The sequence below is a fragment of the Rutilus rutilus genome (assembly GCF_951802725.1).
Source record: "Rutilus rutilus genome assembly, chromosome: 7".
NCBI classification, from domain to species: Eukaryota; Metazoa; Chordata; class Actinopteri; order Cypriniformes; family Leuciscidae; genus Rutilus; species Rutilus rutilus.
Window position 1 is genome coordinate 5,858,025 of NC_140221.1, and position 13,236 is coordinate 5,871,260.

The following is a 13,236-nucleotide window of genomic DNA, read 5'->3' on the forward strand; positions in this document are numbered from 1 at the left end:
CTGTTCCCCCACCCCCATGATGAGAGATGTTGATGCATTGGCTTAAAATACGCTGATTTCATTCTGTGTGTGGATGGAGCTTAACCAACAACAGTTTGATACTATTAGAACCTCATTGTGTGAGAAAAATGGGGGGAACAGAATGGATGGAGCTTAACCAACATCAGTTTAAATATTTATTTGTTGTTTTTTCTTTGCCTTTTATTATAATAAGACAATATGATGACAGGAAGCAAAGTGGGAGAGAGAGGTGGACGGTTTTCAAGAAAACTCTATGAGCCGGGACTCGAACTCTGGTCAGCCATGGTGCAACGGCACTATATGACTGTGTGCTGGCCACGAGGCTATTGGCGCTGACTCAGTTTAGTAAATATGAGGTTCTAATATCACAATAAAATGCAAAACTGCCACAAAAAAAACACACAAAAACATTGAAACCAATGCTGGTTAAGCTCCATCCACACACAAAATAGAATCAGCATGAGAGATGTTTATGTAGTAGATTAAAAGATGCTGATTCTATTTTGTGTGTGGATGGAGCTTAACCAGCATTGGTTTCAATGTTTTTGTGTGTTTTTTTGTGGCAGTTTTGCATTTTATTGTGATAGAACAGTATGTGGATAGGAAGTGTATTTATAAAACAACGTACTCAGTCACAAACAAACAAGCCAAATGCCGCAAGTGAAACACTGCAGGTTGCCACAGAGCAGTACCCCGGAAGTTGCGGTAGTCGTCACCCTGCAAATGTAGTACTCCTGTAAGTAACAAGACGACAATGAAGAGAAGAATGCAATTGTGATGGCTTCTCGTCTCTGCATTTACTACGAATCAATAAAAGTATATGCATATTACAACCTTTCAGCACATAATATGGTCAACACATGTATGACTTTTACATAGTATATCTGAATAAAACATTACCAATTTAAACATTTTGCATATTCAGGGTTTACAATTGCCAAAGTGACACTCTAATGGATAATTTATATATATATATATATATATATATATAACACTTTAACTAGCATTTACCCTTTATCTAAATAATAACATGAGAATGATGATGTAAAATACATTAAGAATCCACTTCCTATTATTAGTTTAGAACACAAAAGTTCGTTGTCAAATATTACATTGAATGACAAGACGTGAAATTCACTAAACTACATTCACTCAAATGTAACTCATTACACAGTTTACCGACATTCCCGTCGATTAACGACCACATATGTAAATTAGAAATAAATGTATAACGCTAAACAATATTATACATTAGATTCAAATAGTATTTATACTTTAACCAGTTATGTGGTGGACTCTGGCGCTAATCGCGGAGCACTTATGCTAACCATGTGCTCAACATGACAAACTCATGACGCACTATTCATATAACAAACCAACGGCGTTAAACATGCGCATAACTCATTCATATTATATTAGCAGTGTTTATGCTTAAATCGGAAGTGTGTTTTGCATTATACTCTGCAGTTACCTGTAAGTAACAAGACGACAATGAAGAGAAGAATGCAATTGTGATGGCTTCTCGTCTCTGCATTTACTACGAATGAAGCATCACTAGCGCGGGGGTTACTATGCGATGCGTGCGATGACGTCATCACGCTGGTATGCCAAGCGAAAATAATTATATGAATAAATGCGCATAACACACACTCCTTTTTAAACATAAAGCACAAATAAGCATTTAAACCATATTTAACTGTATTGGAAAATTAACATCATACTATATTACAAAGAAAATGTACAAACACAAACGGCCTGTACTCACTATTACACTCTCCCCCACAGGATAAAATGTCGTCCCGACATCTACCAATGCCCTTCTCAATCAATCTTAATCAATATTGTTTTCTGTTAAACCAATTTCTTTTTTCTTTTTTTTTTTACACACTCATGCCACAGTGATAATTCACATCTATTTTTTTCATTCTTCAATGGAATCATAACAATTGCAATGGCACCAAGACACCAAGAAAGTCCTCTCTCTTCTTTTTTTTTTTTCTTTTAGTCCATATAAATCAATTGACGAATGTCATATATTGACAAGAATCTCAAAGTTCAGCAATAGTCCATTTGGCAGAATTGTCGTCAGGAAAGGACAACAAAAAAAACCATCTCACTTATGCCAAACGAGAACAGTCCATTTGAAGCTTAGAACAGCTTAACGTGGCTGTGTTCAGAGCCCTAAAACAGTCCATGTTCCCTAAATCGCACAGCAGTATCTGCTTTGCTGTTCACTTGAGTTCACTATTGATTGTCCATTGTTCATATTTATTTTCCAGGCTCTTCAGTGTGCATATTAGAAAGGGCATTTCATAGCTTATCAAATGTTCCAGTATGTATGACCACATATCAACAGTCCATATCAACAGTCCATATTATTTGCACCCAAAAGGCACTTGGTAGTATAACCAAAACAGTAGATTAACTGAAAGATATGGTAGTTAACAGTTAGTAGCAAAAAGGTGGGGCTTGGTGATAATAGAAGGGTATTGTTGTCCAAGTGTTTGGGACTCTGAAATCCTGATAATAGTCACCACTCATGCTTTGCACATTGCGACATACTGGTGTCCCAAAGGTGTCATAAGTGAACTTTTTTGGAGGTCGTCGCGTTCTCATTGTTAAGTTGCTTTGTTCCCCTGAGTGCATGTTTCTCTGTTCTTGTGTTGTAGGTGCTCCTCTCTCAACTAACTCTATTTCCTCAGACTCAGCAGTTGATCCGATCTCCTGAGCTTCCTGCCTATCTCTTGTGTCGTTGACTTGTCTCTCTTCTCCAGGCTCAATTTCCAATTCAGCTTGGGTTGACTGTGGATGTTGTTCATGAGCAAGGCCTAGTTCATGGGTACCTACTGGTGTTTCAGGTAAGTCTGACTCCCTTGATAACACATCTCTATTTGTCTCATGTTGTCCATCTGTCCTTTTGTCTCTTTGTTGGCATTCCACTCTGAAGCTGTATTCATCTTCCTCACTTTCACTGTTGGCCTCTGGCACATCCTCTCTGTTCCTTCCAAGCTGACCCCTTTTTCTCCTCTGTTGGTTAGGTGTGGAGTCCTTTTTCTCTGCAATGGCTGACGGTAAGTAATCGCATGGTAGAAGTAGATTTCTGTGTAAGATTCTTGACCTTCCTTTCCCCTGCTCAGGTTTCACCTCGTAAATAGGGACATCCTCCATGGCTTGACGGATTACAACATGAACTTCGTCCTCCCAGTAGTTCCTTAGCTTTCCAGGACCCCCTCGTGGAGTGAGATTTTTCACAAGGACTCTGCTTCCAGGGTACAGGTCAGCACATCTTACTTTGTGGTCGTAGTTTCGCTTGTTCCTTTCAGCAGCCTTTTTTGCATGGTCCCGTGCAATCTCATAAGCCTCTTGCATCCCCTTTGTCCAGCGTTCTACATACTCTCGCTGATTAGTGGTCCCACGGTCCTGGTCAAGTCCGAACAACGCATCAACGGGGAGTCTTGGGGAGCGACCAAACAACAGGTAAAATGGAGAGAAGCCAGTAACCTCACATTTAGTGCAGTTGTATGCGAAGACTAGTTTGTTAAATGCCTCCTTCCAATTGGATTTCTCTTTCTCTGTCAGAGTCTTGAGCATCTGTAGTATTGTTCGGTTGAACCTTTCCACCTGGCCATTTCCTTGGGGATGGTAAGGGGTTGTTCTTGATGCTGTAATACCACTGTACTTCCTTAGTTGGTCAAACAACTGGTTCTCAAATTCTCCACCTTGGTCGTGGTGAATCCTCGAAGGGAATCCAAACTTCAGGGCAAAGTCATTGAACAGTCGGTCAGCCACCGTTTTGCCTGATTTTGATGTGGTAGCATAGGCTTGAACAAATCGTGTAAAGTGATCGATGACGACGAGAATGTACTCATATCCTCCTTTGCACTTATCTAGATGGAGAAAATCAATCGAGACCAGCTCAAACGGGTAAGTTGTCTTGATGCTCTTTAATGGTGCTCGTATCTCCCGGCATGGTTTTTTCTGCTTAATGCATGGACACGCCCTTAGGACATAATGCTCAATATCCTTCTGCATCCGTGGCCAGAAAAAACGGTCTCTAATAAGGCTTGTTGTCCTATCCAGCCCTTGGTGGCCCATCTCATCGTGTAGCTCCCTCAGGACAATGTGCTTGAATTTGGCCGGTAACACGAGCTGAGTCCGCTGTGTCGTTTTACGGTACAGTATGCCATGTTCATCTAACTGTAACTTGTCCCATTCTCGGATTAAACCTCTGAACTTTGGGTTGACTGCCCGCCACTGCTTTAAGTCTGGCCGGGACCCAGACTGTAAGTGCTCGACGATAACTTTGATGTCCTTATCGTCACTCTGTGCCTGTCGAATCTCCTCTTTTGACAATGACGTTGGTGATGCTTCATCTGTCTCTCTCCATGCAATTACATCCTCACATCTGACAGCCATGTTGGGACCCAGCTCATCCTGAATTTCGACTGCTTGTATCATTGCTCCAATGCAATCTGATGGAAGCTCCTCCGGGTACTCTTTCATCACAGTCTCTACGTCCAACGGCATCCTAGACAACGTGTCTGCATCCACATTCTCTCTTCCTGGCCGGTAGCGGATTGTGAAGTGGAAGTCCGCTAACTCACCGACCCATCGACACCCAGTTGCATTGAGTTTTGCAGACGAGAGTACATAGGTCAAGGGATTATTATCGCTGTACACAGTGAAAGTTGGGGCGTAATACAAATAGTCCCTGAATTTTTCAGTCACAGCCCACTTTAGGGCGAGGAATTCCAGCTTCCCGCTGTGGAGGTGGTAGTTCTTCTCAGCCGCTGTCAATGTTCTGGACCCATAAGCAATCACCCTCAACTTTCCACCTTGCCGTTGATATAGGACAGCCCCCAGGCCTTGATTTGATGCATCTGTATGCAGGATGAATGGTTCAGAGAAATCTGGAAACCCTAACACGGGTGGTCGGACCAAACACTCAATCAATTTCTCCAAGACTTCTTGGTGGTCCGCTGTCCATTCAATCCGCTGGTTCGATGGCATCACAGAACCCTTCTTGTTCCTTTCTGTCCTTTTCTTGGCCCTTGCTGGACTTTCCCCACCATTGACTTTGCCCTTCAAAAGGTTATACAGCGGACTGGCGATTCTTGAAAAATCCTTTATGTACCGACGATAGTAGCTAAGCAGGCCCAAGATCTTACGTAGCTCGCCTACAGTGCCTGGTCGCTTCTCCTTCAAAGCTGTTACAGCAGCCGTATCAGCTGGGTCCAGGCGACTACCCTCTGCAGACACAATCCTGCCCAGGTATCTCACTTCGTTCTTGAACATGTCGCATTTTCGTGGCTTTAGTTTAATCCCATGGGTACATAGTTGCCTCAATACTCTCCTCACTGCCTCCACTTGGTCATCAAATGACTTTGTGAAGACCAAGATGTCGTCCAGATATGGCACGCAGATCTCATCTCTCATTCCCTCCAAACATTTCTCCATGAACCGCTGGAACGCTGCCGGAGCATTCATAAGGCCAAAGGGGATGCGGATCCATTCATATAAACCCCAGGGGGTTGTGAATGCTGTTAGTGGCCTGCTCTCTGGGGTCATGAAGCCTTGATGATACGCCTTCCCTTGGTCGAGCAGAGAGAACCAAGAATTGCCCCCCAGACCATCTAAGACGTCCTGCACCCGAGGAATCGGCTGTCGGTCAGGTACTGTCTTCCGATTCAGGTCCCTGTAATCAATACACAGTCTGAGGCTGCCATCCTTTTTCCGGACACACACGATTGGCGAAGAATAGGAGGAGTTGGACTTTTCTACCCACCCTTGAGCTATTAAATCCTGTAGGTAGTCTTTCATCTCCTGGTATAAGGGCTTTGGAACTGAATTGTATGTCCGAGCTACAGGTGTATTGTCGTTCAAGGAAAGACTCATTTGAAGTCCCTTTGCACAACCAATGTCGTCGTCGGATTTTGAGAAAGCTTGGCACTCCTCCCTTAACATCTGCTTCACTTGTTGTTGTTGCCGTGCAGTTAGATGGCTCAAGTCGACCGGTGGGTCCCACAGGCTGTCTTCCTCTGTTCCCCTAGGTGTCTCCTCGACCGTAACCTGAGTCACAGATCCTGTTCCCCTTGGAGAGATCATAGTCGCAGGCAAGACTGATTTAACTGGTTGCACAATGCCCAGCTCCACTCTACCTCCTAGGATAATATCGTGGTCGGTCTCGTTCTGCACGCTCAGAGTGACTGAAGGGCGGGTACCTTTTTTCACCTCCAGCAGAGTGTCAAACAGTTCTAGGCCCTCAGGGTGTTGAGGGTTGACGCATGGCTCAAATAACAACACACTGTTTTGTCTCACATGTGGCATTTTAACTTTGCACTGTATTTGCATGATTGTGTGCTTTGGTATGTTCACAGATCCCTGGGCAGTACTCACTGTATACTCGCCGAGATCATCAGCTGTCACCAGATTGATGAAGGTATGGACTTGGTCTCTTTTCAGGTTGGGAAATGCGCTGACAACGGTTTGGTACAACTGCCTGTTAGTCACTTTGTCCGAATTGACTGTATCTTTTTGTTTCATCACTTGCTCGATTACATTAAAACCAATGATAGGTTTAGGGAGTTGCTGACCCTTTAGAACAAGCATAGGGATGACTAATTCTTTCACTCTTTCAGCAGGGGAGGCCAACTTGAAAGTCACCTCAACCCATCCTCCGTACGGCATGTCAGTACCATTGGCTGCCACAAGGTGTAGACGTTCAGGTGTTTCTGTGGCTTCGGAAATATCTCTCAGTCTGACTTCTGGTATGTAGCTGTCTTTCCACTGCTCATCAATAATACACACCTGGGAGCCTGTGTCCCATAAAGCCTCTGTCTCATGTCCTTGCAAATAGCAGGCCACCAGGCATTGCCTGCCAACTAGGGAAGTTATTGGAGAATGCTGATTAACTCGGCATTCGGCTGTTATTATGCTGTCTATTTCGTGAGGCACATGATATTGCAGGTTGGGTTTGAACTGTCGTGTTGTGCGTCGTCGGGACGTGCTCGTCTCTTGGGTCACTCCCTGTCCCTTTGGAGCAACCCTTCCCCGTTTAACTGAACCTCCCTCTGGTTTCTCGTACCCCGTACTCTGCAACCAGCTGCATAATGTTCGCTGCTGCTGCAATAATAGCAATGGGTGCACTGCTCCGTGGTTCCACTCTGTTGGCAGTGAAAACATTGTCTAGCTTGCTGACGGCTGGGCTGTTGATACTGGCGTTGGGGTTGCGACAACCGTTCATTTGGGTACTGTCGTGTGACCGGGTATAGTGACTGACTGGCTTGGGGAGGTATTTGAAAGTGATGGCGCTGGGGCTGCTGTCGTTGAGCAAAATGAGTCAGGGCATGAAGCGGCTGTGGTGCTGTGTACTGTTGCTGTGATACAGCACCAAATTGCGGATGTTGCGTCTGAAGTTGATAATGTTGTTGCTCATGTTTGACTGAATCCGGCCTCTGGGCTTGATGACCTGGCCCTGGGCTCCACTCTGGCGGCAGCTGGCTGATCTGTGGCATGTTCTGCGGATGACAGCGTGTCACTGCTAACTCTTCATGGTTAACTGCAAAGCATTGCTGTGATGTAACTGGTGGCAGCTGAATTTGTTCTTTGATCTGCATAATGTCATCGCTAAGTCTTTTTAACTGAGACATCAAGTCGAGCTTTGACTGTTTAGGCAGACATTTTTGTTCAGGGACGGGTTCATCAAGCTGGGTGGCATGAACAATAGCTTGGCGTTCTGTTTTCCGCTTGTTCTGCCTCTCTGACTCATGAGAGCATGCAACATTTAATTTTTCTAGCAATACTTCATCAGAGATCGCAGCGTCAGAAAGATACGGCTGTAAGTCGCTCTGAACACGGTCGTTTTGCAAGCCCGTTAAAACTGAATGCAGAAACATGTTCTGCACTAAAACAGGGTCATACTTCAGCCCAGATTCATCTTCTTGGGAGGCAAACAGAATTTTTTGTCTCAGGTCAAGAGCCCGTATTAGGAAGTTTTGGGGGGTCTCTTTGCTACGCTGGCCCTCGGTGGTCAATTGTTTGTATAATTCAGTTGCATTTTTTTCTTGATAATGAGAACGGAGAATGCGTCTCAGAGTAGGAAGAGTTAAACCAGCTTTCCCTTCAAGGTAGCTACGCAGCTGAAGCCCAGGTGTAATGGATCTGATTACTGCATCTATGATTTCCTGTTCAGGATATCCCTTGCCCAGCCCACTTTCGATTTGACGAGCGAGACTAGAGAATGATAATCGGTCCTTTTGGCCCGGTTCACCGATCAAGCCTGAGATTTTAAACTCTTTATGCCAAATGACTGGCGTGTTGTGTCTCTGGGGCAGTTGTGAATGGTCTGTCCGCCTCCTATCTGATGTTGCCTGCGCACCCGATGTACTGTGTGCAACAGCAGTATTAATATGCATGGCCTGAAATGACTCAGTTACAGTACTAGTTTCTCTCACTGGTCTCTGGGCCGTGCTCATGTCTCTTTCAACGTGTCCTGGCTCCACCCATTTTCCTGGGTTGTCAGCAGTGGCCACTGTGAGGTCACTTATCTTCTCATGAATACACAATAACTCTGCCATGCCACTATCCTCTAGTTCTTCCAGCTCACTCCTCAATAAATGACTGCTGATATACTTTATGAGTGAGAGGCGGGTCACATCTTTCACTGATGGGATGTGTAAAAAGGAGCAGAGTTCTATTAACTTCTCTTTTGACAGTGTGCATAATTTTTCTCCTATCTCCTCCTGAAGACTTTCAAGCGCATCCATTCTTCTTTTCTTTTTTTTAACAGTATTTAGCAGCGTTGAAAGTGGTGGTTACCTCACTGACCTGGGTGCCGTCGCTTCTGAACTCACTGTGTCTCAAGCGCACGCACCACTAAATCAGCCTTGTCTCTCCAATTCACTCTGCAGCCTTACTGCCGTACGTCTGGGTGAGAGATGAATGTGACTGGGTGGTTCTCGCTGATGAAGGAGTCAGACCACCCAACAATCATCCCAGCGGTGCCTCCAAATTTGTAGTACTCCTGTAAGTAACAAGACGACAATGAAGAGAAGAATGCAATTGTGATGGCTTCTCGTCTCTGCATTTACTACGAATCAATAAAAGTATATGCATATTACAACCTTTCAGCACATAATATGGTCAACACATGTATGACTTTTACATAGTATATCTGAATAAAACATTACCAATTTAAACATTTTGCATATTCAGGGTTTACAATTGCCAAAGTGACACTCTAATGGATAATTTATATATATATATATATATATATATAACACTTTAACTAGCATTTACCCTTTATCTAAATAATAACATGAGAATGATGATGTAAAATACATTAAGAATCCACTTCCTATTATTAGTTTAGAACACAAAAGTTCGTTGTCAAATATTACATTGAATGACAAGACGTGAAATTCACTAAACTACATTCACTCAAATGTAACTCATTACACAGTTTACCGACATTCCCGTCGATTAACGACCACATATGTAAATTAGAAATAAATGTATAACGCTAAACAATATTATACATTAGATTCAAATAGTATTTATACTTTAACCAGTTATGTGGTGGACTCTGGCGCTAATCGCGGAGCACTTATGCTAACCATGTGCTCAACATGACAAACTCATGACGCACTATTCATATAACAAAACAACGGCGTTAAACATGCGCATAACTCATTCATATTATATTAGCAGTGTTTATGCTTAAATCGGAAGTGTGTTTTGCATTATACTCTGCAGTTACCTGTAAGTAACAAGACGACAATGAAGAGAAGAATGCAATTGTGATGGCTTCTCGTCTCTGCATTTACTACGAATGAAGCATCACTAGCGCGGGGGTTACTATGCGATGCGTGCGATGACGTCATCACGCTGGTATGCCAAGCGAAAATAATTATATGAATAAATGCGCATAACACACACTCCTTTTTAAACATAAAGCACAAATAAGCATTTAAACCATATTTAACTGTATTGGAAAATTAACATCATACTATATTACAAAGAAAATGTACAAACACAAACGGCCTGTACTCACTATTACACAAACACCACAGGACGTCCAACAGCAGTCTACAACAACATCCTCCTCCACACAAGTGCCAAACGGAGGCTGCACAAAGACAGAGTTACAGGAATTACAGGAGATGCTGACACTAGGAAAGAGTGTAACCAAGGTTACCAATCCATCCATATAAAACCTATGAGAAAAAAAGAGACAAAAGTAATATTTACATATAAATATTTTATTATTTTAGTGTTTAATAAATTAAATATTGATGAAATATGTAAATGTAGCAGATTAGAAAAAATAAATAATTTGATCAGTTCGGATAAGCTCCGCCCTCCGTTGGTTGCATCATATAGGAGTGATAGTCACTTGTCACAGAGAAATCGTGAAATGGCCGCTGGAGCAGTGACGCATGTCAATTGCAGTTGAAAAGTTGCTAAAGTAAGTGAAAACTAGATAAACAACTGAGACCAGGATAATATTGATATCGTTGCTAGAAAATAGTTGTTTAAATAGTTGTCGTTGCATTGTATTGAATCCAGGGATTAAATGAGAAGTCGAGCTGATTCATCCGACGAAACCTGTTCGAACAGATTCATCTGAGATTATTTCTAATCAATAGCACTTTATTCTTGGTAAGTGAGTTCATAAACTACTTTAATTAGTTATGGTTGTGTATTAATCAGTGTTTTATGGTCTTAAACGATGCTGTGCTATATCATTTTTGAGAAATGTATTTAGGTAAAGTGATTGAAGTGATAAATTGAGAATTTATTTACTGCTTAAAAGTGTTTATACGTGCATTGTTGAATTCATGAGCATAATGTGTGTAACGCAGCTCACGTGGAGTTTTGCTAGCCATGTGTTATGAGCTATAGGCTAATTGAGTGCACACCATTTTCAGACGTCATTTTGTTCATTTTTGCTCATTTTTGTGTTCCTATTAGAGTTTAAAAAAAGGGGTAATAAGCACTGATAAATGTGTATATATTCATTTTGAAGGATTTGTTGTGATAAAATTCATAATTTGAAGTGTTAATGTTGTTTAAATGGAATTAATTGTGATTAATTGTTATTTTTTTGCCTTGTCTTTGCAAGGTTGGGTTTTTTTTCCCTCTATATTTTGTTGTTCCTGTCTGTGATAAATTGTTATTTTTTTGCCTTGTCTTTGCAAGGTTGGGTTTTTTTTTCCTCTCTATTTTGTTGTTCCTGTCTGTGATATTCTCTTGAAAGTGAACGAGGAGTTCTGAGTTTGAACTGTTTCTGCCATAAATGGGGAGTGCTCAACACTGGTGGAAGCTGGCGGGCCAACCTGGTTTTTCCTGAACTTGGAAAACATTTCATGTTTCATCAAAGTGGTAGGACCACACGTATACTTTTTTCCTTTTTTTTTCTTCCTCGGACATTGTTGCATCTGTGAACAAGAAGTTTTTTCCCTCTCATTCATCTCGGAGTTGCGTATCGGTATTTTATAACTGAACACTGAAACGAGTGCAAAGGACATTGAACTGAGCTAAACGAATCATTTCTGATTCTGATTTGGTGTGTCATTGGACATTTCACCCGGAAAATCGTCTGTATTGTTATTTTATTTTATTTTATCATCTTTTATTGAAATTTTCCTGAAAAAGATTGAATACAGAGGTTGAGTTACATAATTGTAATTTGAATTTTGAGAGTGAACTGGGTATATTATTTTCATGGAAAGGAAAGAAACAAAGGAAATTAAAGAGTAAATAGCTATAATTAAAACAAGCTACAACCTAATTTAGCTAAAGTAAATAGAGTTAACTACAGAACTATTGAGCATGAGGTCAATTATGTAGCCTAATTTAAATTGGTTTATTTCAAAAATCATTTAACTGTGATTGTGAATTTTCATTGAAGCCATTGATCGTTGTTTTGTTTTGTTTGTTCCTGTTTTTTTTCTCAAACTGAAACGACTTAATACAAAATATATATATATAAAAAATACTTACCTCTTCCAACTATATCTGTCTTCTGTGATTATTTCCCTTGTCTTGCTGCAACACTGGCTCAAGAGCGAACGTAGTCTTCTGACCTGGTCCAAGACATTAGAAACTGGTTTATGCTAAGACCGTAGGACGCGCGTGTTACAAGAGCTCACCGAAGAAGCACTGTGAAAAACAAACGTTTGCCCAACTCTACTCAGGCACGCTCAAGTCGGCACCACCACTAGAGCAGAGTGACACTGCAGACTTCAGACACCTGGTGACTGAGAGCAGAACCAAGGGCAAAAGACCACCCATTGCCCACCTGCCACCAGTACTAGGTCAATCTAAAACTCTCTTCAACTTCCATAACCACTTCCTGCAACCACAAACAAACACCTGCCCCAGATTAAATGACTTCAGGGTGACAAGAGCAACCAGGTAGCCACCACAGCCTTCTAGCCTTGAGTGGTGAGTTTGTGTGTGATCGTTCAGCACCTTTGACGTTGCTCGCTGTTGTCTATAGGATGGACAACAATGTTCGAAAAGGGGGATATATGAAGCATCTGGACCAATCAGACACACAATTATTCATTATATTTAATTAATAATCCAGCAAACTCAACAAGCAATATATGTGTTAGAGTTCTGTGAACGACCCCTGAACTGCAACTAACACCCAGGCAGAACCAGGCCTCTGATTACCATAGCAGCAAAAGTTTTGTAATAATTGTGGCCAACATGTACTAGTGAAATTTTATTTCATAATGTGAGTTTCATTCCACTTTCAACACGGTCAATTGTTTTACTTCAATGAAAGGTTAGAATTTTGTGAATTTTTAAATGAAAGATGTAGGTGTAGGTTTATTTTCACAGCCACCTTTGCGCGTTTTGGTGTTTGGTGTTTTTAGCCCCCAACGGCGCCTTCCAGGCAGCGAGGGGATGGGTAGGTTTAAGGTTGAGGTTAGGGTTAGCTGCCTGGAAGGAGCCATTGGGGGCTAAAAACACCATTGAGCGCTTGTTTTACCAACGGTGCGAATATTAGTGGACGGCACTTGTTAACAAGGTGCTTTGAAATAAGAAACTGATGGTTCTTTTCAGATAGTTAAATTACTCTTTTCATAGCTCTGGGGCCAATAGAAATATCCTTTCTGAGAGTTGATAATCAATACTGAGTGTTTGCTGGACGAACTGATTAATTGATTGGAATATTAATTCAGTTACATCAAGTTAATTCTA

At 41.8% G+C, this 13,236-nt stretch overlaps 1 protein-coding gene across 1 annotated transcript; it reads left to right on the top strand.

The window, feature by feature from the left end:
• Positions 1–1,575: 1,575 nt before the first annotated feature.
• On the top strand, positions 1,576–9,148 carry LOC311294414 (uncharacterized protein). Its single transcript, XM_084415282.1, has 4 exons — positions 1,576–2,879; positions 6,399–6,460; positions 6,660–6,788; positions 8,931–9,148. The coding sequence occupies exons 1-4, from the start codon at positions 2,857–2,859 to the stop codon at positions 9,047–9,049; spliced, it is 333 nt and encodes a 110-aa protein (XP_084271408.1). The 5' UTR covers positions 1,576–2,856; the 3' UTR covers positions 9,050–9,148.
• The last annotated feature ends 4,088 nt before the right edge of the window (positions 9,149–13,236 follow it).